General features: G+C 41.3%; 4 protein-coding genes and 1 long non-coding RNA gene across 5 annotated transcripts; 1 reads left to right on the forward strand and 4 right to left on the reverse strand.

Moving 5' to 3' along the window:
- Positions 1-3,728: 3,728 nt before the first annotated feature.
- Positions 3,729-6,942, reverse strand: LOC136354576 (uncharacterized). The gene is made up of 3 exons (XM_066306075.1): positions 6,114-6,942; positions 5,430-5,759; positions 3,729-4,909 (listed from the first exon to the last, which is right to left on the reverse strand). Exons 1-3 carry the CDS (start codon positions 6,940-6,942, stop codon positions 3,729-3,731), a joined length of 2,340 nt encoding a protein of 779 aa, XP_066162172.1.
- Positions 6,943-8,063: 1,121 nt separating this feature from the next.
- On the reverse strand, positions 8,064-10,228 carry LOC107275788 (UPF0481 protein At3g47200). Its single transcript, XM_015764109.3, has 2 exons — positions 9,530-10,228; positions 8,064-9,013 (listed from the first exon to the last, which is right to left on the reverse strand). Exons 1-2 carry the CDS (start codon positions 10,163-10,165, stop codon positions 8,273-8,275), a joined length of 1,377 nt encoding a protein of 458 aa, XP_015619595.1. The 5' UTR covers positions 10,166-10,228; the 3' UTR covers positions 8,064-8,272.
- Positions 10,229-12,269: 2,041 nt separating this feature from the next.
- On the reverse strand, positions 12,270-22,406 carry LOC4352218 (DEAD-box ATP-dependent RNA helicase 28-like). The gene is made up of 19 exons (NM_001423505.1): positions 21,815-22,406; positions 21,488-21,652; positions 20,603-20,671; positions 20,416-20,522; positions 19,687-19,765; positions 18,965-19,138; positions 18,203-18,351; positions 18,011-18,106; positions 17,456-17,558; positions 16,979-17,041; positions 16,762-16,823; positions 15,957-16,053; positions 15,443-15,561; positions 15,329-15,371; positions 15,093-15,194; positions 13,627-13,722; positions 13,451-13,537; positions 12,655-12,935; positions 12,270-12,493 (listed from the first exon to the last, which is right to left on the reverse strand). The coding sequence occupies exons 1-19, from the start codon at positions 22,310-22,312 to the stop codon at positions 12,475-12,477; spliced, it is 2,409 nt and encodes an 802-aa protein (NP_001410434.1). The 5' UTR covers positions 22,313-22,406; the 3' UTR covers positions 12,270-12,474.
- A 172-nt stretch (positions 22,407-22,578) lies between these two features.
- LOC4352219 (uncharacterized) lies at positions 22,579-25,816 on the forward strand. The gene is made up of 2 exons (NM_001423504.1): positions 22,579-22,707; positions 25,415-25,816. Exons 1-2 carry the CDS (start codon positions 22,655-22,657, stop codon positions 25,638-25,640), a joined length of 279 nt encoding a protein of 92 aa, NP_001410433.1. The 5' UTR covers positions 22,579-22,654; the 3' UTR covers positions 25,641-25,816.
- A 320-nt stretch (positions 25,817-26,136) lies between these two features.
- On the reverse strand, positions 26,137-26,966 carry LOC136354665 (uncharacterized). The gene is made up of 3 exons (XR_010738234.1): positions 26,826-26,966; positions 26,678-26,731; positions 26,137-26,583 (listed from the first exon to the last, which is right to left on the reverse strand). It is a non-coding gene; the product is annotated as an uncharacterized lncRNA (long non-coding RNA).
- Between the last annotated feature and the right edge of the window lie 546 nt (positions 26,967-27,512).

Genomic DNA, 27,512 nt, shown 5'->3' on the forward strand with positions numbered 1-27,512 from the left:
CTGAGCTTGGCACGTTCCTTACCCCCTCTGAAGACGGTTACCATGAACTTTTCCTTGTTCTCATCTTTGGACTTGGAGTCGTGGCTCCTAAGCACTCGTGGCACCTCGGGGTCTTTTGCAGGAGAAGGGTCTTCAAATATTTCTGGCTCTGTACCGTCCCATTCCAATCCTGGTACTTCTTCTTTGTCTGACCCGACTGATGCCACAAATTGCACCTCTGGTTCTGCCACTGTAATCTCCATGGGCACATCCGGCACTGGAATCTCCATGGCTGTCTCTGGCGGTGCAATCTCCATGGCTGCCTCCGGCAATGCAATCTCCGGTGGCACTTCCGGCACTGGATTTTCCTTTTGCATCTCTGGATCATCCGCCTTATCAGTCACTTTCCTCTTAGGAGGCCTCGGAGGTTTTCCCAACCCCGGTTTAGGCATGGCGTCGGTGCCCAATCCAAAGGATATGTCATTCTTGTGCCAGAGAATTACAAGATCGACTGCATCCCCAAGTACGGATACACCATCTGCAGTCGGGTAGTCAATATCGTAGGACTCAAACCCTTTGTGGACCACTTGTGGCTGCACCTTGGCATATGCATCGGGTATGAACTGTTCATTGTATGTTCTCCCAGGGATAACAATGGCTGTTGCGGCCTTAAGAGTTTTACCGGAGCGTCCAATGGGAACGTGCAATCTGCAGGGTGTATTCTCCTTGAGGTCATCGAAGGGGTAATCTGGCTCAGTTTCTTTGGTTTTGGGGCGAGGCAAAATCATGTGCTTGACGCAGAAATCCATCATTTGCCTTTCAAACTCCGCAGCCCCTTCGTCTCTAAGTTTATCCTTGTACGCTTCACGCTTCTTGTGGGGGTCATTTTTGAACCCTTCCTTCCAACTCATCTTGCTCGACACACCTCTAACCCTTCCCCCATGCTCAGGAGTACCCAACGCCGTACTTAGCACATCTTTCTCCCTTTTAGGCTTGAAATATCCTTTCTTTTGTGAACTGAATAAATTTTCTATTTTATCGGCAACGCTCTACAGCTCCGGATTTTCAAACGATACTTTTCCTTCATCCGTGATCTTCGGAGTTCTAGCTCTTACCTAGTTCCTTGATCTCTGTGTCCACTCCTCCATTGGTACCGGTTGCCCCTTCTTCCTCATTTCCTCCTCCTCTTTTGTCCACTGCTCCACCTTTGGTGCGTATCCCGCGGAGCCTAAGCGATGAGGAAATTTGTTCTTCTTGGCCAACTCTGCATACTTTTGGCTCCTTTTAATTTCTTCCGGGGAGTTCTTCAAGGTCAAAAAGTCGTCCCACTGATTGGGGGTTATGTTGGCATACGTCGAAAATGGTGTGCGTCCCGTCTTCACAAATTTCTTGTTCAAGGTGGTTTTCCAACCACCCCAAGACTTGGCCATTGTTTGCAGTGCACAATTTCTCACTTCTGCCTCTGATCCATCCGGGAACTGGAAGATTTTCTTCAACTCTTTCCATAGGACTTCCTTATCCCCATCCGATACATGATCCCAGTCCTTGACCGTGATGGAGATCTTTTCCCTTACTATTATGCCACACTGTGAACTGAATTTCGTACGTGCCGTCTTAGGGGTGAGCAGCTCTCCTTTAGGCGAAACATGGGTAACAACATGGAACCCTTCATCCTTTCTATTCACGCTTCTCTCGCCCTTCCTTTTCTTCGCCTTTGCTGACCGTTCGCTTTTCTTTGTGCCGGTTGTGTTAGCTGGTACGTCGTCGTCTTTCGACGGAACTTTTTTCTTCGGCTGCTGTTTTGATCGCCGTGGCGCCGTTTCCTACGAGAAGGTATGCATGGAAGTTTCGAATTAGCTCGGGCTAATAGTTATCACGGTGAACATTTTACATATTAAGTTTACTTACCCCTTCTTTAGGGGGAATGTAGTCCTTGTCGCCTTCTTCACCGTCACCCTTTTTCCTTCTCTTCGGGCTTGGGCTTGGACAAGGATCGCTTGGCGACAAGTACTCCTCGTCTTCGTCACCTACGTCGCTGTTGGAACTACCTTCCGGTGGGACCGTTGGTTCTGGAGCAACCACAACAGCAAGGGACTGCTCCTGCTCCCCTAAACCCTTCTCTTCAGTCCCTTTAGTACTATCGGCCATCGTTTCAAACCTCTAATATAAAAAAAAGAGTTATCGTCCACATTTTAAATTACTCAAATTAGTACAAACTAATTAGTACAAAAATAAATTGTATATTAACAATATGTCGTATGAACAAATTTAAATTCTCTGAGATTTCCAAATTTAACTAGTACTTACTATTATGCTAAATTAATTAGTACAAACAAATTTAAATAGCGAAACTAATGACTACTTACTATTATGCTAAATTAATTACTACAAACAAATTTGTACAAAATTTTATATGTTATTATCAAGTAGTGCACTAATTGACTTCCTTATTTCATCGACATGTTGACTAAAAAAATGGAAAAGGCAAACATATCCTCCACATTTTTTTTAAAAAAAAATGTTAACATACCCTCCAACATGTTATTTAAAAAATTTGACAAATTCACATCTCCTGCAAAATTGAACATAACCTCCCAATTTCATTCACATATCACACACATTCCCAAATTCACATTCACAATCAACATATAACCCCTCATGCCCATTCACACCCACATGCACACACATATATACCCCCTCACACCCACATGCACACACATATAAAAGGAAACACCCACATGCACGCACGTCCATGTTTGATGAACGGCTGACGACGAGCTTCGGTCGTGGACGACGACCGGCTTCGGCCGTGGACGACGAACGGCCGACGACGAGGTTCGGCCGTGGACGACGATCGGCCGAAGACGTCGTTCGGTCGAGGACGTCTTTGCTCGTGGACGACGATCGGCCGATCAAGCCGTTCGCCTTTGCGTGGAGGGGTGGCCGACGGCGGTGGAGGGGCCGACGGCCGGTGCCGGTGAAGGGGTGACCGACGGCGGTAGAGGGGCCGGCGGCGGTGGAAGGGCCAGCGGCGGCCGGGCGCGCGGTGGAGGGGCCACCGGCGGCCGCGTGCGTGGTGGAGGAGCCGGCGGCGGTGGAGCGGGCGCGCGGTGGAGGGGTCGGCGGCGGCAGCGGCAGAGTGCTCGACGACGGTCGGCGGCGGCGGAGGACGACGGTCTCGGTGGCAGTGCGTGGACGACGACGGTCGGCGGCGGCGGAGGACGACGGTCGGAGAGTGAAGGTCGTAGGCGGGCGGCGGCGGAGGCGGGCGGCGGTGAAAAATTTCGGCAGCCTGACGGCACCAAAATTTCTAGGGTTTCCGCCTGGACTTAGAAATTTTGGCGCCGTGGGCTTGCCCTTATATAGGGCAAAGATCTTCGCAGGCGTGCGGTCCGCCTGCGAAGATCTTTTTTACTATCTTCGCAGGTGGGCCGTCCGCCTGCGAAGATCTTTTTTACTATCTTCGCAAGCGGGCCGTCCGCCTGCGAAGATCTTTTTTACTATCTTCGCAAGCGGGCCGTTCGCCTGCGAAGATCTTTTTAACAAACTGGTAATTGCACATAAAAATAATTACACTTTTCAAATATTACTAATTTTAAATTTTTTAACTAAATTTTTACACTTCAAATGGTAATTGCACATAAAAATTAGTATGGACTAATTAATATGCAAAATGTTGAGTACAATTGTTCGTCAATTTGCGATATGATCACACATCACCTTACATATTACATGCCATTCAACAATCATTACCCTTTAACATTTTTGCCCACACCGTCCGTGCGCATGTAAGGCTTCACGGTCTTCTGAGTAGATGTCTGGACATTCTTAATCTTCTGTACAAACTGACTATAAAGTGGCATACTATCGTATTGGTTGTAATCTTCGACATCTTCAACCCCATCCACTCCTAATATCTTTTGTTTCCCTGGTAGCACTATGTCTTTCTTCAAATTTGAAGGGTCTTTCACGTAAAACACTTGTGCCACGCGATTAGCGAGTACCCAAGGGTCATCCTTGTGACCCACACTCGCAAGGTCAACAACAATAAGACCGAACTTATCAACATTGACCCCGTTCGGGTATTTTACCCACTGGCACTTAAATATGGGGAATTGCATTGTGTGCCCATAATCGATTTCCCATATTTCTTCAATAAACCTGAAGTATGATTGTTTTTCCCCGGCTTCATCAATTGCCTCCACACGGACATTGCTGTTTTGCGTACAGGTCTTATTATCTCGGGCTCTTGTGCTAAACGAATATCCATTAATGTCATATCCCTGCCAAGAATTTACTGTAGTTGATGGACCACAAGCCAACCGCTTCATAGTTATTTCATCGGTAGTTTCTCCCTCAGGTAAGTCTAGGTCTCGCAACCAATCTATGAAGAGACGCTTGTGTTCTTTCATTATCCACTCGGTGGAGCGACCCTTATTGTTAGCTCGTATTAGTTCGATATGTTGATCGATGTACGGCTCGACGATAGCAAACTGATGAAGCACGCTGAAGTGAGCTTCTTGGAATGATTTGTGATCATGGGTGACGAATCTCTTCTTTCCTTTTTTTCCCCTGCCACTCAATCTGCCCTCGTGTCGGGGCACAGGTACTCCAATTGCATATCCATCTTTGAGGTAATCGATACAACACTCGACAACCTCTTCAGTACTATAACCCTTAACCATTGATCCCTCTGGATGTGCACGATTTCGGACGTAACCCTTCAGAACCGCCATGTAACGCTCGTATGACCACATTTGATGGAGGTACAATGGGCCAAGCGCAACCATCTGCGGCACAATGTGAACAATGAGGTGCTCCATCATATCAAAAAATGACGGAGGGAAACACATCTCAAGTTGGCACTGGGTCTCATGTGCGAATGTACGGAGATTTCCTAACTCTTTGAGACTAATGACCTTCTGTGACACTGCGTTGAAAAAGTAGCACAACCTTATGATAGTAACCTTTAAATGCTCCGGTTGTATGGCTCTTATTGCAATTGCAAGAAACACAGTGAGCAAGACATGGCAGTCGTGTGAATTATAACCAGATACCGACAAATCTTTCATTGAAACTAGTCGACTGATGTTTGATGAGAAACCTATGGGCACTCTGACATCACGGAGTGAGTTGCAAAATGACTTCTTCTCCTCAGGGTCAGTGTGAAACAGGCTGGTGGAAGATATACTTTGCCATTCTTTTCTCCTTCTTGAGGGTGTAACTCTTCCCTGATTCCCATCTCGACTAGGTCCATCCTTGATTCCAGACCATCTTTAGTCTTCTTCGGCATGTCCAACAATGTTCCAACTATGTTGTCAAACACATTCTTCTCTAGATGCATGACGTCTATGGCATGCCGAATCTCCAGATCTTTCCAGTACGGGAGGTACTTAAAAAATATGGAATGCTTCTTGAATGGGGAGGGAGTTTATCATCTGGCTTCGTACTGTCATCTTGCTTCTTACTATCCCCTCCTTTCGTATTCTTCTCGGGTTTCTTGCGCTTTGTCCCCTTTGATGGTTTCTTAGTCATTTTTCCAAACTCGCAAACAATTTTCTCTGTCATTGCACACACCTTTTCTCCCGATGTAGGTTTTGGTGCAGGATCAGTCTCTTCAGTACCATCGAACTCCGCCTTCATCTTGCGGTACTTGTGATTTGTGCGTAGGAACCGCCGGTGCCGCATGTACACAAGCTTGTTGGAACCCGGGAGATACCTATAGTACGTTCCATTCAAGCAGATCACACATCCTGTTTTACCTTTAATTTGACCTGAAACTGAAAAACATTGCTGGATAATCATTAATGGTCACGAAGATGATGGCCTTCACTGTGAAGTATTCCCTTAAGTACTCGTCCCACACTTTCAATCCCTCTTTCCATAAATCAGCCATATCTTCCAACAATGGTTCAAGAAATACGTCTATATCAATACCAGGCTGACGGGGTCCCTGTATGAGGATACAGAGTAGTACGTATTTTCGCTTTTGACAAAGCCAGGTAGGAAGATTATACATGGTGAGAAGCACTGGCCAAGTACTATGTGAACTGCTCATGTCTCCAAAAGAATTAACTCCATCAGTACTCAGGGCAAATCTAATGTTCCGTAAGCATCAAAGTTTATCCACTGACGAGCATCTGCCGGGTGTCGAATCATCCCATCCTTCTTGCGCCCTTCTTCATGCCAGCGCATTAGTTCCGCATCTCGAGGGTTTGAGTATATCCGTTTAATGCGGTCTTTGACAGGAAGGTACCACATCACAAGCTGCGGGATTTTTCTCTGTCGTCCCTCAGTTGCTTCAGAGGGTTCTAGGCCAGTATTGCTATTCGACTTGTATCGGCTTGCACCGCATGTTGGACATTCATCTAAAGAAGCGTACTCTTTCCTGTACAGTATGCAGTGATTTACGCATGCATGAATCTTTTCCACACTAAGTGAAAGGGGGCATATGAGTTTCTTTGCTTGATATGTGCTGGATGGTAGTGAGTTAGGCCTCGGTAGCATTTTCTGCAGAAGTTCTAACAGACTGTCGAAACTGGTATCAGACCATCCATGTCTCGCCTTTAACCTCATAAGATCAAGAACTGACCGGAGTGTTGTGAACTCACTGTCACAGCCCTTCGACTCATCGTACAAAACTTCCTTTGCTGCCTTCTGTAAAGATTCAAAGTTATTTAACCCTCTAGCCGACCCCATCAGCACCTCGGGTTCTGCATGACGTAACATTTCCTCTAGGTCGATTTTGTCCTCAACAGAACTATCGTCATGCACCATATCTTCAACTTGTGTCGGAACTACACTTTCAGGCCCGTCCACTTGTTCTTTGCCATGCCGTGTCCATATTTCGTACTTGTCCATAAATCCACGAGTTACTAAGTGCTCCTTTACTTTAAAAGCATCGTCAAAGTCCCAGGCTATTTCATTCTTACAGTCAGCACATGGATAAATTATCTTCCTCATATTATTCTTCTCAGCGTGTGCCTTGGTAATACCAATAAATTTAGCCACTTTGTTTCTATATGGAGAGAAAAACCTCGGCCAATGATACATCCATTCCCGACTTTCCATATCTCTAAAAAAATACACGTAAAATATTTGCACAATTAATACCAAATTTGTAGGGTTTATTGAAAAACTTATCGTTATTCAAAACTAATTAACTAAAGGTTAAGTGTAAAGTAATAAAAAATCAAAGTTTATTTCAATTTTTTTACATAGTCATGCCAAATTAGTACATTAGGAAAATCTAACAAAATCATATCATCGGCATATTACAAAATACTATAACTATTTTTTGATTGCACCGAATAAATAGACATTTAAAATTTTATTCTCTCTCTATATATATATATGACAAGATCTAGATCTAGATCTAGAACTAGGTGGTGGATGTGATAGCAAAAATAAAAAAAATGAGAATTTATGTTACCACATTAAACCACTACAATAAGAGGCATCAAGTATTACACATACATTTAACATCAACATATGAAAAAAAATAAAATTAAAAAACATGGAGCTCTTCCTTCACAATTTTGGATGCATAAATCCATCACAAATTAAGGTCTAAAAGCTTAAAAAATTGCATACCTAGTGTGGAAATGAGTAGATCTAAGTACCGTAGAAAATTCCCCCGAAGATTTGTAGTTCAAAACCTGCCCCCCTATATTTAAGTCACTTTAGGAGAGAGAAACGTCGGGGAGAATGAACAGGGCTCGGGAAGGAAGAAGACTATATAGGGGCATCTTTGTAGGCGGGCCATATAAGCGTCGCCTGCGAAGATCGATCTTCGCAGGCGGACCATATAAGCGTCGCCTGCGAAGATCTATCTTCGCAGGCGCACGACGTCTGCCGCTTGCGAAGATCGATCTTCGCAGTCGACGCTTATATGGACCGCCTGCAAAGATCAATCTTCGCAGGCGGACCGCCCCCTCCACCCCGGGTACTATTTTTGCCGGCGGGGTTTTGGCTCCGAATTACATGCCCGCCTGCGAAAATCGATCCCCTACGACGCCGAAAATGAGTTTTTTAGTAGTAAAAATTTCAGCGATTTTGATAGGACCGAAATTTACAAGATTTCATTATTTTGGACACTTCTCGAACCAAAATCTATTGAAATTTAACATATTTTGAATGTATTTGAATAAACTTTGACCAGATAAAATCCAAAGATTTGAATATTTCGACGATCGATCAAACAGAAAGCAAAACAAAACAGAACATCTTCTCAGTGAAAAGTGAGCCAATCCAAACAAAGGCCAATGCGTACGCGAGACATATATACGTGCCATCAATTATTGCCACCCTGGTAGAATGGCAGGACGGTGTAGACGGTCTGCATGACGGTCAAGACGAGGAGGAAGACGGCGGCGGCGAGCGACATGAGCGACCAGGGGCTCCGGAAGTAGGTGTGCACCAGGTTGGCGCGCCACCGGTGCCACCGCCGCCGGCAGTAGGCGTTCACCTCCCGGTGCACGCCGTCCAGCGCGCTCCGCGGCTCCAGCACCACGTCGCGCGACAGCCCGCTGAACATCCTCGCCACCGCCTTGTCGCTCCCCAGCGTGTTGTGCACCACGCGCCGCGCCGCCAGCAGCGCCACGTCGCGCGGCGAGTCGATCATGTTGTCCATGAAGAACACGTACGCCGTCACGTCGTTGCCTCCGCCGCCGCCGCAGCCGCCGGCGTGGAGGCGCTCGAACGCCATGAGGTTGAGGAGCATGTACTCGGTGGTGTCGTCGACGGCGATGGCGGGGAGGCTGAGCACGCCGCGGTGGAAACGGATGTCGAGGAGGCTGCTCGTCGGGCTGCGGCGGAACCGGATGCCGGCCTCGTACAGCTCCTCCGCCGACCGGATGATGTCGTCGGTGGGCGCCGTCTCCGGCGCCGGCGCGCGGGGAGACGGCGCCGGGCCGAATAGGAGGCTCCGGCGGAGGATGTCGAGCGGGTGGAGCGCCAGCCCGACGCCGGTCACCGGAGGCCACGCCGTCGGCGACAGGAAGTTATGCACTAACCTGTTGATGTAGTCCTCGTTCTGCTTGCATGCGTGCAGGCATTTCAAGAACAGGTATCAGCTAGTAATATAATAACCTAGTAGTATCAATTATCAAATGTTTAACAACTTCATTTTATTGCTAATTACCAAATTCATTGTGATTATATATGAGATAATGAGATCGGATGTACTCCATTTGTATCATTGCGTATAACCTAACAGTTGGATCAATCACCCGGCTTTTACTTTTGGTTGGTACATGCATGCATGATGGATATGCATGGCCGAAGCCCGAAAGTAAAAGCATAAAATAAAAAGGAAAGCTTGCAAGCAATTCATAAAGAAGAATGTGACTACCCTTTGAGGTCTTTGTAGCTTTCTGGATCTTCTACTTAATTAACAAACTACTCCAATATATAGTTCTAGTCTTTTTCTAATGAACGATCAATTTGTTTACCAAGCTTAATTAGCAACGTGATCAAAGGTCAACTAGTTTACTTTCACTGGTACTAGGATAATTAATTAATACTAGCTTAATTAATTAGTCGCTGTTACCTGTTGTATGCCGCTCTCGACGGCGACGAGCTTGTCGAGGACGAGGAGGGGCAGCTGGTTCTCGATCATGATCATGTCGCGGCGGATGTAGGGCACGGTGTAGAGCAGCCCGTGGGCGCTGAACACCGGGTCGTCGTCGGCGTAGTCGCTCACCTCCCACCCCGCCGCCGTCCTCATCACCTCCAGCAGGAAGCACCCGTCGGTCACCATCATCTCCAAGAACGCCTCCCTCTTCTCCTTCTCAGGCTCGCCGCGCCGCCACTCGTCGGCGAGGCCCTGGTACGTGCCGACCAGCTGCTCGGCGGCGTCGGCGACGGCGGCGGCGAACTCGGCGAGCGGCCGCCGGCGCGGGGCGGCGCGGCGGAGGAAGTGGAGGAGGGCGCGGCGCTTGTGGTCCTCCATGGGGAGGAGGTTCGGGTCGCCGTGGTGGAAGGGGCCGAGGGACACCACCTGCGGCTGGTAGGCGCGGCGGTTGAGGTCCTTGATGCACGCCGGGACGCGGTAGATGGAGTGGCGCCGCCACCACGCCGCCTCCTCCGCCGACGGGTCGCCGTCGGTGCCGCCGCCGCTGCGCACAGCCTTCTCCACCTCCACCACCCACGAGCTCTCCTCGGCCGTCCTCCGCCACGACGCCATTTGGATCACTACTGATGATCAGTTCCTCTGATCAAGGTTTCCAAGACGAGCCCACATTAGAATGTACGTAGTCATTCTGAAGTTGTCACTATATATATATAGGGAGTGTATTCTCAAAGTGATGTCCCCTCATGTATATTTTTCTATCAAATTCGATATAATAGTTGTGAAAAATAAATAAATTAATTAACAATGTAGAGCACGGTGATATCTATTAGTCCACTAAAAATCAACTTCAAATTCGACCTGCGTAACGAGAAAAAAAAGAATTGCCTTTTTTATATCTCGACTTGTGAGTTGAGTTTACACTTAAGATTTTGTGGAGTTGTATAGATACGTTGTATGAGTGTTGTCAAATATTTCCAGAATGTTTCATAACTGCTTAGATGGTTTTTAAGCAAACGAGGGGACATCAATTTGAGAGATCAAAATAGTTTCCCCTATATATATACTCCATCTGTTACATATTATAATTTACTTTGACTTTTTAGAAAAAGGTTGATCAAGTTTACAGAAAAATAGAGTAACATTTTCAACACAAAATAAACATATTATCAAATTATATTAAATACTAGTTTTACTAAATTTGATGTTGTAGATGTTGCTAGCTTTTTTCAATAGATTTAGTTAAATATGAAAGAAATTGATTAGAAGAAGTCAAAGCAACTTATAATATAAAATGGAGGAAGTTATGGACGGTAAGGCTGAATTTAAAAATATTTAACATAAGATTCAATCAAATAATTAAAATTATTCCGACCAATTATTTAGATTATTACATTTAAGTCCATGAATACTATGAATCGGTCTATTTTGTCTTTTAGCCTCAACATTTGAGAAATCATTATGGTCAGATTCTTAAAAGTTCGACCGGATTTTTTTTTTCCTTTCTAAAGATCAAATATTTATCACCAGGGAAGCACATACACTTGTTGTAGCGTGCACATGTACCACACGTGATTTAGTGGGGTGTAATATGCAACATGAAACAACATTGGATTGTCTCTTTTGTTGTCATGTTGCGGTACATGATCGACAATGAGCATTGGCAGTTCGGTGCAGGCAAAGTGAGCAGAGCAGGACCACCGAATCGAAAGAAGAGTACTCCCTCCGTTCCAATGTATTCCGTCCCAATATATAAGAAACTAGGATTGGATGGGACATTTTCTAGCTGTCCAGATTCGTAGTATTAGGAAATGTTCGAGGGAGTACTTTAGAGAAAATGGTATGGTCTCATGCAAGAAGGATCATACTTTACAGCACAGGCAAGTGATCTGGGAGAGATTGGGATGTGTGTCTGTGATGGGAGGATATTGCAGGCTTTCAGAAAAGAGTGATGGAATGGATGATGTCTTTCGAAAGAGACCATACATGTTTGCCTTCCAGGCAAGGAAACTCCAGCTGAATGACAAAACTGCAAAACATTGCAATGCAAAAGTGGCAGCCAGGGTTTTCGATTTCGAAATAGAGTTTTTGAAATTCACAAAATCACCGAAATTTCGGTACTTTTGGCCGAAATTATTTAAAAATTTGACTAATTTTAAATGATTTTAAATAAACTTGGACAAAATTCACAAAAAATTACAAACAGCTGAAAATTACAGGCGAGACATGTGCTTTCCGGTGGGGGACAAAATTATCAAAATTTTGAAAATTTCGTTCTGAAATTTCAATCCCTGGTGGCAGCAAACTTGATCCAGCCCTGCAATTGGTCGGCATGCCATTGTTCAGCAGAGCTCTTGCATAAACATTACAAGTGAAAACAAGGCTGACCAACAATGGGCACTGGTATTCATAAGGATGAGCAGTGGATTCAAGTAAAGCCTCGGATGCAAATTTGAGAAACACTTCTAAAGTGGGCTCTGTTCGAATGTCATGGTTCCCAACTCCCCCTCCTCGTTTTCCGCGCGCACGCTTTTCAAACTAATAAACGGTGCGTTTTTTGCAAAAAGTTTGTATACGAAAGTTGCTTTAAAAAATCATATTGATCCATTTTTGAAAAAAAAAATTAGCAAATAATTAATTAATCACGCACTATTGGACTGCTCCGTTTTCAGTGCCGGAGGGAAGGGCTCCCAACCTAGGCAAACGAACAGAGCCACATGTAGATGGACCTCACAGGTCATTACATTAAAAATCATGACGAATGTGATTAATGCACGATATGAGAAAATTGTATATAACTAGTAAATACAAGATGGGCACAACATATCCTGACATTTCTTCAGGATCAGTCGGTCAAAATTGATACAAGGGAATGCAATAAATTCCCAGTGAGGAAAACACGCTACTACAAGTTAGCGGGTCTTCTACTTTCGGCGGTTGTACCTGAAAAAGGAAAGTGGAACTCTCATTTAGAAATTTTGGGGACCCTAGTATTAGCGTCAGTGGTAATAAAATGAATTAGACAGTAGTTTTGTATGATAAAAAATATGCTAAGGTGTATTTTTCGATTAAATACAAGGGCAGGCAATAACATTGTTACATACCTGGATTTGCTCTTAAAAGAATTTTTCGATTTCTTTCGCATAACATTATTTTTCTTTAAGGAGCGGCCCTGCTTCCATTCACTCATATCATTCTGGAACAACTCTTGCATCTCCTCTTGCCTAGTTGGGCCCTTTCCAGAATGTTGTTTTGCCTTTTTATCATTCTTTCCTTTGCCAGTGCCAGCACCCCTTTTACCGCTGGCCTTCATTGATTTTGCTCTACGATAAGCCACATCGACTAGCGATTGACCTTTCTTTTCTTTTTTCCCACCTTTGCTTTCCTGCAGGAAGCACTTCAAAGCTTAGGGCTAAATGTAGCTCAACAGGTGGATGCTAACTTGTGCAAGTATTCTTTTGATCATACTTCCGTCGTTTCATATTATAAGACTTCTAGCATTATCCACATTCATATATATGTTAATGAACTTAGACATATACGTGTGTCTAGATTCATTAACATCTATATGAATGTGGGCAATGCTAGAAAGTCTTATAACCTGAAACAGAGGGAGTAGTAGATAAAAAAACATATAACCACCTAAAGAACCAATTTCGATACACCAAACATTCAAGATGTGTACAGTGCAGATTTGTGACAAGGGAGAAGTCGCACAAAATTGTTTATGCAGCCATCAGCATTAAACCCAAATATAGAATAACAGGATTCAATCAACTAAATAAGTCTCACTAGTTTCCACTTAATAACTAGTTATCAATGCCTTCTATGGTTATTATTACTAGTTATCAACGCCAGAGTAGTATGCAATAATTATCAACAACATCAATGGAAATGTACCTTAGCTTCTTCCTCATCTTCGCTCTCATCTTCTAACATCTCCCGTTCTGCCTCTAACCGTCTCCGTTTCTTCCTAGGTAGATTTTTCTGTAGAGTAAAAGATAAAATAAAACATCAACTAAAGAAAACCTCATGGGCATTACCAACTCATTCAAATAACATGTTCATAAGCATACCTCACGCTCCCTTCTCTTTTTCTCCTTCAGACGAAGATCTTCAGCTTGCTGAGCGCTAATAACTCCAGAATTACTCTTACCTTGACTCGTGGATTCCTTGATAAATAATAACTCAAATATCAACGACATGTACAAGACTGACAAGATATGTTAAGTATGGATAGATTCCATCCACGAGCATAACTTAGGATTTCTGGTTTATTAGAGCATCATGAAAGATGGGAATAACCATATAAATTGCAACTAAAGAATAGCAGTAATAGCCAAAGCCATAGAGGCAAGTTAAATGAACATCCAAATGGTTTTGAAGCCCAGAATATTCAAATGCATTCAATCTTTTTGTTCATCCCACTTCTTCTATCCTAACATACATTTGGTGTACAGTTAACGAACTGTAACTACATTATCCTGTTATCATCTACCTGTACAAATAAAGAAACCAGGCCTATCACCTAAAAAACAACCATAACATAGACTCTGCCTTTTATTCATGAAATCGGGAACAACTAAACCAGAAACCATCACTAAAATCACATTAGCCAAAAAAAAAAGTGAGCAAATCAACGAAAGGTACTACTGTCACAATCAACACACATGGAAACAGTGGCGAAGCCAGGATTTAGAGATGGGGGGTGCCATCTACGAGACATGGTAATTCACTTAAGGTTCAGTGAACAGTGATTTTGTAGTGTTGATGCATGATCGGTAACTCGATATCATACATGTTACAGCGATTAGCTACAAGAGAGAACAAGAACCCATATATCATGATTCGCCAATTTAAAATTCAGTAATATTTTTAATATATGGATGATTGAACAGTTTGTTCCATTAATTGGAGTCTTGCAATCACTTCTAAAATGATAAATCAGTTAGCTAAGTCATTTCATAAGTCAGTTGTCCTATATCCTATATAGTTAGTCTCATCTGTAACTAATGATATAATTAATAGCTAGATTATAAGTGCTAATCATCCTTGGGAGAAGAGAGGGGAGGGGAGGTCACATAGGGGTTAGGGGGGTGTTGGCCCTCCCTGGCCCCTACGGTGGCTTCGCCACTGCATGGAAATCCAGAAAATGATTGTGGGAAAGACAGAACAAAACAAAACCAAGGGCATTAGGCTGTCTATTTAGTTAATGAAGACAATGTAAAAAGCTACTCCCTCCGTTTCATATTGTAAGACTTTCTAGCATTGCCCATATTCATATAAAAGTTAATGAATCTAGACACATATATATGCCTAGATTCATTAACATCTATATGAATGTGGGCAATGCTAGAAAGTCTTACATTGTGAAACGGAGGAAGTAAAAGGGTTTGTCAGAGTAAAATGGTAAAAGGAGGTAAAGAGGAAATTGTGAAATGACATGCAGCAGGCAGCAGGCACAATTTGAGAGCTAGAATTTGCATATGTAATTGGCAATTTGGCATCAAAGAAATATATATACAATTTAAGGCGAACTTACTTTAGCAGCCTTTGCCAAAAGTTTCTTTTCCTTCTCAGTAGCAAACCAGGTTCTCTTTGGTCTTGAGTATATCTCATCCTTATGAGCTATCATATTTTCTGCCTGATAGTTGTAAAGATTTGGCAGAAAAAGGTGTTAATCTATATAGCATTAAATAACACTTAATAGTAATAACTATTGCAAGCAAAACATGATTTGTTATCAAGGAAATTTCGAAACTTGTAAAGAAATACTACCTTTGTAGCTTCCATTTCAGCTTTTCTTAATATTCTTTCCTCCCTGCAAAGAAAGGGTATAAATACTAGTTGTAGTTTGAACAAAAGTCTACCGTAAACTTCCTTGAAACAAACCTTTCTTCTTGAATTATGGTAGAAATTTGATCTTCAAGTTCCTCAATCAATTTTGCACACTCAGCCACAGGCTTCTCTGCAACAATGCGACTTTTCAGCTGTGAACCAGCTTTCTTTGCCTGAAAGCAATTCAACGAATACCAATAAGTAACAATCAAAAGCAGTGGCTAAACGAAAAATAACATTGATCATCATAGTCACAATAATGCTCATACATTAACATATCTGTGCATATAGAAACCAATTTCGAACTTGAGGATCAGATAGTTATGTGCAAATTTGCAAATGCCCCTAATAAATGACATTATCACTTATCAGTGGTGGACCAGCCTCTATGCTGAGTGCATAGTACTCTCCCACACACCAAAGAAATTATTCTTACTAACTGCAACGTCATGAAAGAACCCACATAACTATTCACATTAAACACGCTGATTAGGCTTTTAGTGTTCTGTGGAGTTTTTTTAAGAATTTATTTTGGTTCACAGACCATTGCTCATAACAATATACTTACAATAGCTTTCAAGAGGGACCTATCATCGTCAGTAACAAATGTCACAGCATATCCTTCTCTGCCTGCACGAGCAGTGCGTCCAACACGATGTAGATAACTGCAACAGCATGAACAAGAAACATTTATGAAAGAAGTCAAAGAACATAATTAAATGGCATAATTCTTCCTTATGACTGCAAGACAAAAAGGGGCAAAAGAAAACTAATGGTATTAGAGAAAAATGATATTGGGCTGGTACATGTGGAGGCTCAAAAACAGAACACACAAAATGCATACAACATCTGGAAGGTAACTTTTTTTCTCCTAAACCAACAATGCAAAATTCCGAAATGTTGCAGAAAGATGTCCGAATAATCAGATAAAAGACAGAGACCAGTAAAATGGCACATTCTAGGACTACAGATTCTGCAAGACACACACAAAATACTCAACAAAAATGACCAACTCCCTTGTATTAATTGCCAAAACTACATCGTTCACTGATAAATTCATATAACTTGTGCCATACATATGAATTATCATTACTTATTAGAAAGTGTAACAATTCCAAGAATCAAATTTAAAATAGATATACCACTGGTGATGAGCTAAGCAGCATGGCAGTATAAGAGATTCATATCATGAAAATTAATATACGAACTGAACCAGGAGCAATTAAATTATGTTCCAATGAACAATACTCTCATCAACCATATAACACATAAGTACAAATATTTCATAATCATTGGAAGCTTCACAAAACTAAACGGAAGGCATGCAAAAAAAACAAACATAGCAGAACTGTGTCCACTTATTTAGTGCTTACGTTCTGGCATCACGCGGGCAGGAAAAATTTATTACAGTTCGAACACCAACGATGTCAATCCCCTACAAGTCAAACCAACAATTCATCAACAAAAAAAAATGAAATATAAAAAAATGTATTTATATTTCTCTTACATTATCTTTTCTGTTTTTATTATCACAACATAATCTTATTATTGCATATATGAAAATTATGAAAGATATAAAATTTTACTCACACGAGCTGCAACATCAGTTGCAATCAGGAAGTCCACTTCTTGCTTTTTGAAAAGCTCTAAAGCCTATAGAAGAATGAAAATTTTCATTAGGTTAGTATGCTAGAGCTATTTATCAGTGAGCAGAAGTATCAAAATGTACAATGCAAAACAAGAACTAGTATATTCCCAAAACAATTTGGAAACATGTTACATGTGCACAGTCAGTAGAAGAGGAAAATTATGGGGGTGAAAATACTAGTAAAGGGCATGTAGGCTACTTTTCATAATGATAAGTTTTATAGTTTATACACTATATGATATCTGATAATATACAATGTTACCGCAATTCTGTGAGCACATTTTAATGAAGATAATGAAAAATAAAGGGTTCATAACACAAAAGCTGCCATGGTACTAAAAATTACAATTAGGAAACATGGATGTGAGCTAAGGAGACGGTAAAAGGAAGGTAAAGGAAGAACTGTAACATAAAATCACCTCAAGCCGCTGGGCCTGCGTAAGGTTGCCATGAAGTTCAGCAGCTTTCATCCCGGAGAGACCAAATATTATTTTCAATCTGTGAGCAGAATGCTTTGTGCCACTGCAAAGGGACATGAATATCAACATATTATACAAAATATACATGTGATTAAGTACTAGAATCATCCAGTACACAAACATGCAGTAGGACAGTAAATAGGAGTCTAGGAGTAACAGCAATAGTATGACACAAGCATGCATTAACTATATGTCAACATGTGATGCAGACAAATGATAATAGTTCCTATGGAATGGTGGAACACATGCACATGCACTACATCTGTTGCTGGGCTTAGCGAGTCAATCATGTATTCATCGAATCCAGTGAAACACATGTGCTTCCCACTAGATTGTGCTACCCTGAATGTACTCTCGGACTCTCCGTTAGCACTGAGCAGAGTAGTAAGCCAAACTATACATCTTATAATGCCCAAAACTGAGGAACTGTTACACTGAGTCATTGACAAAAGCAATAAAGCCATAAATTACAATCAGGTCCTCCAGAACACTAACCTGAAAATGATTACTTTATCCTTGAAAGTCTTCAAACAGAGAGCAAGCAGAACAGCTTCTTGATTTGCTTCGCGTGCTCTTCGTATTCTAACCACCCTGATGATGAGCAAATAATTAGGAAATGGAGATGTTGTTAGTCATGGAATACAGCACACATAACCTCAATGTTTAGACTTAGGAAAAAAGGTGTACTCTTCTGTCAATGTTGCAGGCCGTTTCAGAGAAGGATCAGCTTCAAGACGGACTGGTTTGTTCAGTGAAAGTGTCACAAGCTCATTAATTTCTTCTGTCATCGTAGCAGAAAATAGCATTGTCTGTCTTCTTCTAGGACACATGCGAATCTGCATTTATTATGGAACCCCATTACAGTAAAAGAATTATGAGTCCCTTATGAAAACAAGGATAAAATCAATTATTTCTAGAGAAACTACCCACAAGTCCAAAGTTGAAGTTATAGATGACAACGGAATCATTCTTTGAATGTTTGACAGTTGAGTAGATATAAGGACCCAGAAAGATTTAAATGGCTAATTCTGAATCTATTGACCATTGAATACCCTTTTCCCAACACCCAGTTCAGCCCTACAAACTTCCACAGCCTCCATTCCCAATCTCCAGCAATACCTCCCAAACAATAGAAAGCTATCCAGTATTTAAATAAAGACTAATCGCAATTTCATTATCTGTCCAAATGTAGAAGATGAACAAGAAAATGAAATAACATGTATGATACTTTTGATTTCTATACAATGTTTTTCTGCATCAGCATAAAAAAGCTGCAAGTCTGTAACCATGTTCAGTGAACAATGCCTAATCTACAGCATGCTGCTGATGAAAAAGCATCTCATTAATTCAGCTGCTCTGCTTCCAACAGACCCACTTGAAGAACATTTCCTTGAGACCCAAATGTCAAACTGCCAAAGTGCATAGAAAGCAGAGAATTTTCGAAGTTACCAGTTCCTGAATTTCAGCACTGAAACCGAGTTCTAGCAAACGATCAGCCTCATCAAGGATCAAAATTGCAAGATCTTCAAGCCCAACGGAAAGTGAATTGCGTAGATGATCTATTATACGCCCAGGAGTAGCTACAACAATGTCAGGCATTGACCTTAAAGCTACCTCTTGTACCTGGTAAGGTATGCATCATTCTGTCAGCATTTAACCCAGAAACTAGGCAGAAAATACAATAAAGGATAATAGAAAAAGGCATGCAAACAATCAGACATGTTACCACAGAAGTGGACGCTATAGTTCCAAATTCAATAGAAACTTATAGCACTAGCAAATATGAAACTTGGCCATTCGCTGTTTAATTGTAGTTAAATATCTAAATACATTGATTTTAAGCAGCCATATTTAACGCGGTGACAAAAGCGCAACTACAACAGACAAACGGTTCCATTTCTTCTGCTGCTCTTAGTTTGAGCCGAAGCAGCCCTCTTCCTTTTACTATGTCCGATCACAGATTCAAATAAGTTTCTATCAAGGGAAATGGTACATGGATGGATAACATTTGAACACCTTAAAACTTTGTTGGCTCCATAAGCAGGATGATAACTAAAATGTAATAAAAAAACATGGGGTTCTACTTCTATGGAGTAAAACACAAGGAAAAAAATACAGGTTGTCCCTCGCAGAAGATCAGCAAACAAATAGAACAAAATGCAATGCAATACCTTAGTTGAAAGTCCACCAACAATCAGACAACATCTGATATCAGTAAATTGAGCTAATTTCTCGATCATACTATGGACCCTGCATTTGTAGTTATATGAATGGTAAGTACACTTAAAACTACTGTAATAATATAAAACTGAGAAGCGCCATGTGATATATGCCAGCATTTAAGATAGTTTTTCCATAAGTAATGTTACAACCAATTCATTTGGGATCTTTCCATGAGTAATGTTACAACCAATTCATTTGGGATCTCTTTATGCGAAATATGATATTCTTCTTAGATAAATGAGGTGCAGTAAACTTTGTTGCTACGATTTTAGGAGGCCTAAAAGTAGTGATTATAAAAACAAATGTCAAGCAAGAGATATTCAAACATTCAAATTTGACTATTTGAAAATGGGAATTAGATATTTTAATCATATATCAATTTTAAATACAAAATTGAAATGATAAAAATAAACTGATACCCTAAATACAATTAAAAAATAGCAAGCATCCCTAAAGTATAGCTTCAAGAAAAATACATATTAGAACATATCATCAGAACATTGCTAGTTAGTTGATAAAACAGCGCAGAAAAAAAATAACCTCAAACAAAAAACTAATAAAACAGAGCAAACTTAGGAAATTCCTTATTGGAGCTTCAGCCATGATGAAACAAAATAATAGAAGGAACGAGTTAATATCAAAGTGGTTTCAATAAGAACTGAATATATAGAACTTACTGAGCAGCCAACTCTCTTGTTGGAGTAAGGATAAGCACCCTAATTGCAGGTACACGTTTGGGCCGGAAAAGTAGACGTTCCAGCACAGGTAATGAGAAAGCAGCTGTCTATAAAGAGTTCAATTAAGCTAAAGATAGATACTGATTCAAAATGCTCCCAAAGGGAAGTTTTTGTTAATTATATATACCTTCCCAGATCCTGTTATAGCACTGCCACATATATCCCGTCCAGTTAATGCTAATGGTATGCATGCAGCCTGGAATAAGAAAGAAAATAAGAATAAAGGAAATTGGCAACCAAATTAACCTGCCAATATGCATCAAGAAGGAATTATGTTATTTAAAAATAAAATTTTACTTCACCGAAAATAATAACAGAAACCTCTGTTTTTGGCCAATTAAAGGAATCTCATTTATAATAAAAAAATGTGGTATCAAACTACAATCAGGACTTGCCATTTTGTTGCACTAATTGAGAGCGTCATCAAAATGCAAGTAGTTGTGCAGACAAGGAAGCACAAATTCTGACAAGAGAAATATCTTGGCTATAATTAAAAGAAAATAATCTAACTGTTGAATGCTTTTAGGGTTGCCCTGTTATAGTTACAAAATCCAATTTCCACCTAAGTAAGAGCATACAGGAACAGAATTCACTTAAAACAAAAGAGTTTAACAACACGAGAAACCATAGTTCATGATACCACTCCTTAGTCCTTACAGATATATGTGGATATCTATGGAACATAGATTAATGTCAAGCTAACGCTACGTGAACCATACATTCTCATGGTCAAGATAAACATGAAAGCTTTATATTAAGACTTGCAAACCAAACTAACAAAGCCACTCAAAAGACCCAAGGTACATCTTAAGAAGCAGTGTGTGTCCTTTGAAGGCATTTGAATCACATGTTACGACAACATTCAGAAGAGAAATATCCTAATAAACATAATCATCCATTCATTTTTTTTATGGTTCCAAAGTATTGAGTGTCCAGCATATATGAAGGACTGAAGAAGGTATTCATGTTTACAATCTTATTCATGAGCAAAGAGAAGCTCGCAGTTGTAAACCTGGATTGGCGTTGGTTTTTGGTAGCCGAGTGCTTCACAGGCTCGAAGAAGTGGCCTTGACAAGTTCAGCTCAAGAAATGAATTTGCATGGAACGACGCTCCTTCGGAAGATGCAAAAAATTTAGAAGGGTCCACTACACCACTCTTCTTGTCCGTTTCTTCTTCCTGCGAATACCAATGCATAAGCATGTCACGATTATTGCAAGAAAATAGTTCATGAGACACCACATTGCACTTGAATTTGACAGCATAGTGCGCAAGTAGCGCATCCGGAGCTAAATTAAGCGGAAAAAAATGGAGGAATGGAATTGCAGCCACAAGGCTCACCTCTTCTGCAGCTTCCTCATCTCCTTCCTCTTTCTCCTCCTCTTCCCCATCTTGCCCTTCCTCGCCCTCTTCCACTTCGTCACTCTTCTCCTCCCCTTTGCCCTCCTCCAACTCCTCCACCTCCTCATCGCTCACCTCTACCCCCTCGTCATCATCCTCGCTCTCCTCAACCTCGTCCTCCTCGTCGTCGATCTCCCCTTCCACCACCTCCTTGTCGTCCTCCTCACTATCATCCTCCACCTCCGAATCATCCTCGTCGCCCTCGGAGTCACCGTCGGGGATAGAAGGCTTCCCGCCGCGGCGGCTACCGCTCAGGGCCTGGGAGATCTTCTCGTCGATGGAGGTGGTGCGGCGGCGCGCGTGCTCCGCCGCCACGGACTCCGCGTAGGACGAGAACTCCCACGGCGACTGCGCCGGCTTCCTCCGCCCCGCGGCCGCCGAGGCCGCCGCCCCGTCGTCGTCGGAGCCGTCCGGGTCGAACCGGAAGTCGGCGTCCATGCCGCGGGAGAGGAGGAGGCGGCGAGCGGCGGGGGTTGGTGGTGGTGGTGGTCGCCTCCGGCGTGCGGCGGCGGGAGGCGAGGGTTTAATCGAGGGTTTCGTGTAGGGGGAGAGGGAGAGGCGGAAGGAGGCGACTTGATGGGCTTTCGTGGGCCGTCTCATGCGAGAAGGGCAGAAGCGGTATTTCCTCTAGTTGGGCCGGCGTTAATGGGCCGGGATCCATTTTTCTCATCTAAGTCTTCTCCACGCCGCCGCCCTCCTCTTGCGCCGCCGCCGCCGCCACCGCCGCCGCACTCTGCAACCGCGCCGCGTGGAGGGAGGGAAGGACGAAGGAGGAAGGAGATGGAGCGGGTCGGCGGCGGGGAGAAGCAGCTGGAGGACTGCACCGTGTCCAAGTCAGTCACTGGATTCTCGCGGCTTTGCAATCGCGATCTGCCTAACTGTGTCGTGGCTTAGGTTTAGGTGGCTCGCGAATCTCTTGTGGTTATTGCTAGATTTCAACAAATCGTGGGACTCTCTTGTCTCTTGCATCCTGTGAGGTTTTGGTTCGAGATTTCCTTGTGATTATCCTCCCTTGCGTTGATGGTTAAGAGCCCCCTTTTGGGGCTAAATACAATGATTGACAGAAAAGGTTGCATTTGGAGGAATAAGTAGAAGGATTTCAATTCTTCAGTGAGCCATTCTTTCTATGGGGAGTGCATACTTAAGATCATAATTTTGATGTCAATTATATGTTATTGTTTACTAGCATAAAATCTGTCTTAAAATAACGTGGCTAACTTTTAGTACAGTGCGATGACACTGGGTGGAGGAACGATATCGTCTTAATGGGTATAAATTTTGGTGAACCTGTAATTATTTTCTTTTGACTGTTTGACATATAGGTCAGTACTTAACACTGATTATTATTATGGCCAGAATTGTTAACATAGTTTATGCCATCCTGTCTTGCTATTGACCTTGTTGCTGGTACAAAATTCTGTAAGATAGTTACTGTATGATGTACTGATTGATTTTGGGAGCTGATTTAGTTCAGTGTTTAAGCTTAACAAAGCTTCAATTATCTCAAGTTTGCACTGAAATAGCAACACACTTAAGCTTGAGTTTAGTGTGTTTGCTCTTTTTTCATCTCTGTATTCACTCTACAGACTTCTAGGCTGTAGCTTTTGACACTGTATTCTCTCTTCTGCCATCAAAATTCTGCACTTCTCTTTTACCACTCCTTTGTTGGTGCCCATCTCTCTTCTGCCTTTGCCATCCAGTCAACTCTAGTTGATTACAACGCCCTTACATAAATGAAAAATCATTGAAAATCCCAGCAATACAATTTTAAGTTGGGCAAAATTTGACAGCTAACCCAGATTGACTAGATGGCAATGGCAAAAGATGCATACTAATGGAGTAATGACAAAAAGGAGAGAAGTGTGATATTTTTTATGGCACAAGAGAGAACATGGTATTATTGTTGTGAAAATGGCAAAAGTAAATTTCTCTATTTTTTATGCCTTATGTAACAAGGACCCCTTGTAATTCGCTTTTCTATTTTGCACTGCCTTGTTCTTTATGTGCAGCATGAAATTTCTACATTCTATGTACTGTTGTACAATCCCTTTTGGCATCGATCATCATTCATTTTCCATTTTTAGCCCTTGAACTTTGCTTGAATTCCGTTTTTTATCCTGAACTACAAAACCGGTCGTTATTCATCCTGAACTTTCAAAAGCAAAAAAATAACACCTTAGGCCATACTTGATGGTTGTTTTGAATGATATAATAGTGGCTTCTAGTAACATGTGCTTCAAATTGGTCACTGCCATGGCCACAGACCTAATGCAATGACTTCTACATTAGCAAAATATGCATAATAAGACTTTAACTAGGAAAACACTTCCATTTTAAACATAACCACTAGAAAATAGTATCTTTTAGGATGTCATTTTTCTGGTTTTGAATGTTAAGGTTTAAAAATAACCAGTTCTGTAGTTGAGAATGAAAAATGGACTTCGAGCAATGTTTGAGCGCTAAAAATGGACTTTACCCTTTATTTTACATGATATTATGGTACTATCAGAAAAGATAGATTGCGCTGCATCTTTGGATGGTTTGTAGTATGAAGTAACTTGAATAATTTCCTGATGTGATGCCTTTTACAATCCTGAAACCCCACACTCGTGAAACCATATAGTAGTATTGAATGTGAGAACACTGCAATTTTGTTGTGTACTAGCTAAATACCCGCGCTTTGCTATGGATAAGTATGAATTATACAGCCAAATTGATTGTAATGTTTTCATAACAGTTTGTCCCTATAGATCCCTTTGCATGATAAACTTGTATTTTAGAGATGAAATAAGATGAACAAATATGTAGGACTATTTTGTAATCTTAATGCACATGAATGAGTTGTTGGTAAAAAGTTATACAACAGTGTTGGTGTGGTGGGCTTTATTTTAGAAGAGAATAGATTTATGTCAATTTGTACATTGAATCGCTCTTGCAAGTTCACTATGTCAGAAGAATGTGCTTTAGGATTAAATGTATATGCATTGTATAGATTTGGATCATAAAGTATGGGTAGGGTAGAGAAATGAAGATGCATATAGTTTTAGGACGATATTCTAGTAATTGTGAGCTGACTTCTCCTATCTCATGCAAAGGCGAGAAAATAGAATTAAACTAAAAGGATAAAGGATAGGAACCAATGTAGCTAAACAAAATTTTATGTAGATCATTTTGTGTAGTGCAAAAGGACAACAATATATGCCTTTTCATGTAAGTTTCACAGGATGGCATATGCTGTCATTCTAGAACTGCATTAGTTTGATAGTCCGATGCTTTTGTCAATAGACAGTGTGGCTGATGCCCAGTTAAGAAAGAATCTGCAATTTGGGATGGTGCGGAAACATTCCCTATTTCCATTGTTTAGATGGACTCAATTTGTCAAAATTGCTGCAAAAAAAAAAGACTAAACATATATATAGATATGTGAAACTTACATGACCAAGTACTTGCTAGTAGACGGGGTAAAAATGGCCCTTCTGGCATCAGTATTGTTTGAAATAACTATGCTTTGCTAATATACAACGTTTCATGTGCATGCAGTGCTCTCGGCACCTGGTTCTTCTCAGTTGCTGGTGCTCTTGTTGCTATTCCTGTGGGGATAAAGAAGAAATCCTTGGCACCACTGGTTTTCTTTGGCACTACTGGAACTATGCTTGATATCATCATGGGCATTAGCCAATGCGAGCGGGAGCATGCTGAGCGGCAGATGAAGCTTTTAGAAGCTCAAAACCTTTCTGCCAATGCTTCAGCAGATGGTGAAAACTGATCAAGTTCTTTGATTATTAGGACAAGCAAAATGCAGCTGTTGTTTTTCGTAACTTACTAGTTGATCTGTAATTGGCATGATCTTCTGCTCTTGTACAAATTTGTCCATCCAAAATACGGAAATCTTGATATTTTAAATATTCTCCAATAAGTATATTGAGCAGTGGTTAATCCTTGATTTTTTTTGTGATTTGATTAAGTTGCCCCCAAGTCCTAGAAATAAATCACAAAACCTGGCATTTTGCGTTACCGGGGTTCCAAAACTCCAACCAGGGGTTTTGTGAAATTTACTCATGTTGTAATTATGCTTGCCGTGGCCCATGTAGACCATACTTGTTGTGGTCTGTGTGGCGATCAACCGTTCATAGATCACCAAACACCGTTTTCAAGATTGGTATATGTGTTCTTTACATATTTGTGTGAAGCAAGATGAAGAGAGAGACCAGTTAAGTATGCTACTTTGATCAAAAGAAGTTGGAGGAGGAGCTCTGATCAAATGAATTATCAAACGATCATTAACCTTCTCCATAGTTCAGATAGTAAATAGCAAAAACACAGATACAATCATCCAAATAACCTGAACCTCTTCTTGAATGCAGATCCAAGCTTTTTAACAATCTGAAAATTTCCCCAAAAAAGTACTTCCTACTCATCTACCACACTGCTGAATATGCTGCAAACAAACAATCCCTGAGTTTGAACTCAATATTCACTCAATTTATACAGCTGAAATCATAACCAAGTCAAGAACACACTGAAATGATTTATATTCGCCCAACAAAAGGATAGTCATCCAATTGTGAATTTGCAGATGACATTGATATTTGCGAACTAGTCTAGTGCTGCTTCTCCTCTACTTGGTATTCACAGAACCAAAACTGAAGTAGCTTCGCTCTTGCCCTTGGCTTACAATGAATGCACTTCTTGGTAGCATTACAAATATCCTGGTACAAGGAGGCAAAGAGCATGTACGGCTAAGAACACACCAGTATAAAATTCGAGAAGAGATCTATATACCATCAAATTATCAAGACTTACCCAAGTGAAACAAAAATTATCCAAGACTAAGTCCATTAAAGAAGCCCATGCTGACTGCAAAACAGTTCACATAGATCATAAAAATTGATTTTGTTGCAACAAAAGGGAAAGAACAAACTGCACTATACACACACACACACACACATACCATGAAACCACCCTTCTCATTTCGTGAAGTAATAAACAACCTGTTTCTTTTGTTATCTTCAAATTTGATTTACAGATAGTACAGCCAACTGATGGAATCAAATTCTGGATGTCTGAAATGATACAAATTCTTGTGTTATTTATTGACAGAAGAGAATATACAATAGATATTTTTTGTCAGAAACTTTCAAGCGATAGTACTTATGTATCACAATTCATAAGCAAAGAAACTGGAAGTAAAACAAATCTGCGATTAAGTAAAACAGAAGTGGAATCCTGAAATACTGGATTTTTTAATGGCACCAAAATAACTACAAAAATGTAACAGATCTCCTACTGTAGCCAATGCGAGCGGGAGCATGCTGAGCGGCAGATGAAGCTTTTAGAAGCTCAAAACCTTTCTGCCAATGCTTCAGCAGATGGTGAAAACTGACCAAGTTCTTTGATTATTAGGACAAGCGAAATGCAGCTGTTGTTTTTCGTAACTTACTAGTTGATCTGTAATTGGCATGATCTTCTGCTCTTGTACAAATTTGTCCATCCAAAACACAGAAATCTTGATATTTTAAATATTCGCCAATAAGTATATTGAGCAGTGGCTAATCCTTGATTTTTTTTGTGAATTGATTAAGTTGCCCCAAGTCCAAGAAATAAATCACAAAACCTGGCATTTTGCGTTACTGGGTTC

The sequence above is a fragment of the Oryza sativa genome, chromosome 12 (genome assembly GCF_034140825.1).
Source record: "Oryza sativa Japonica Group chromosome 12, ASM3414082v1".
Lineage (NCBI taxonomy): Eukaryota > Viridiplantae > Streptophyta > Magnoliopsida > Poales > Poaceae > Oryza > Oryza sativa.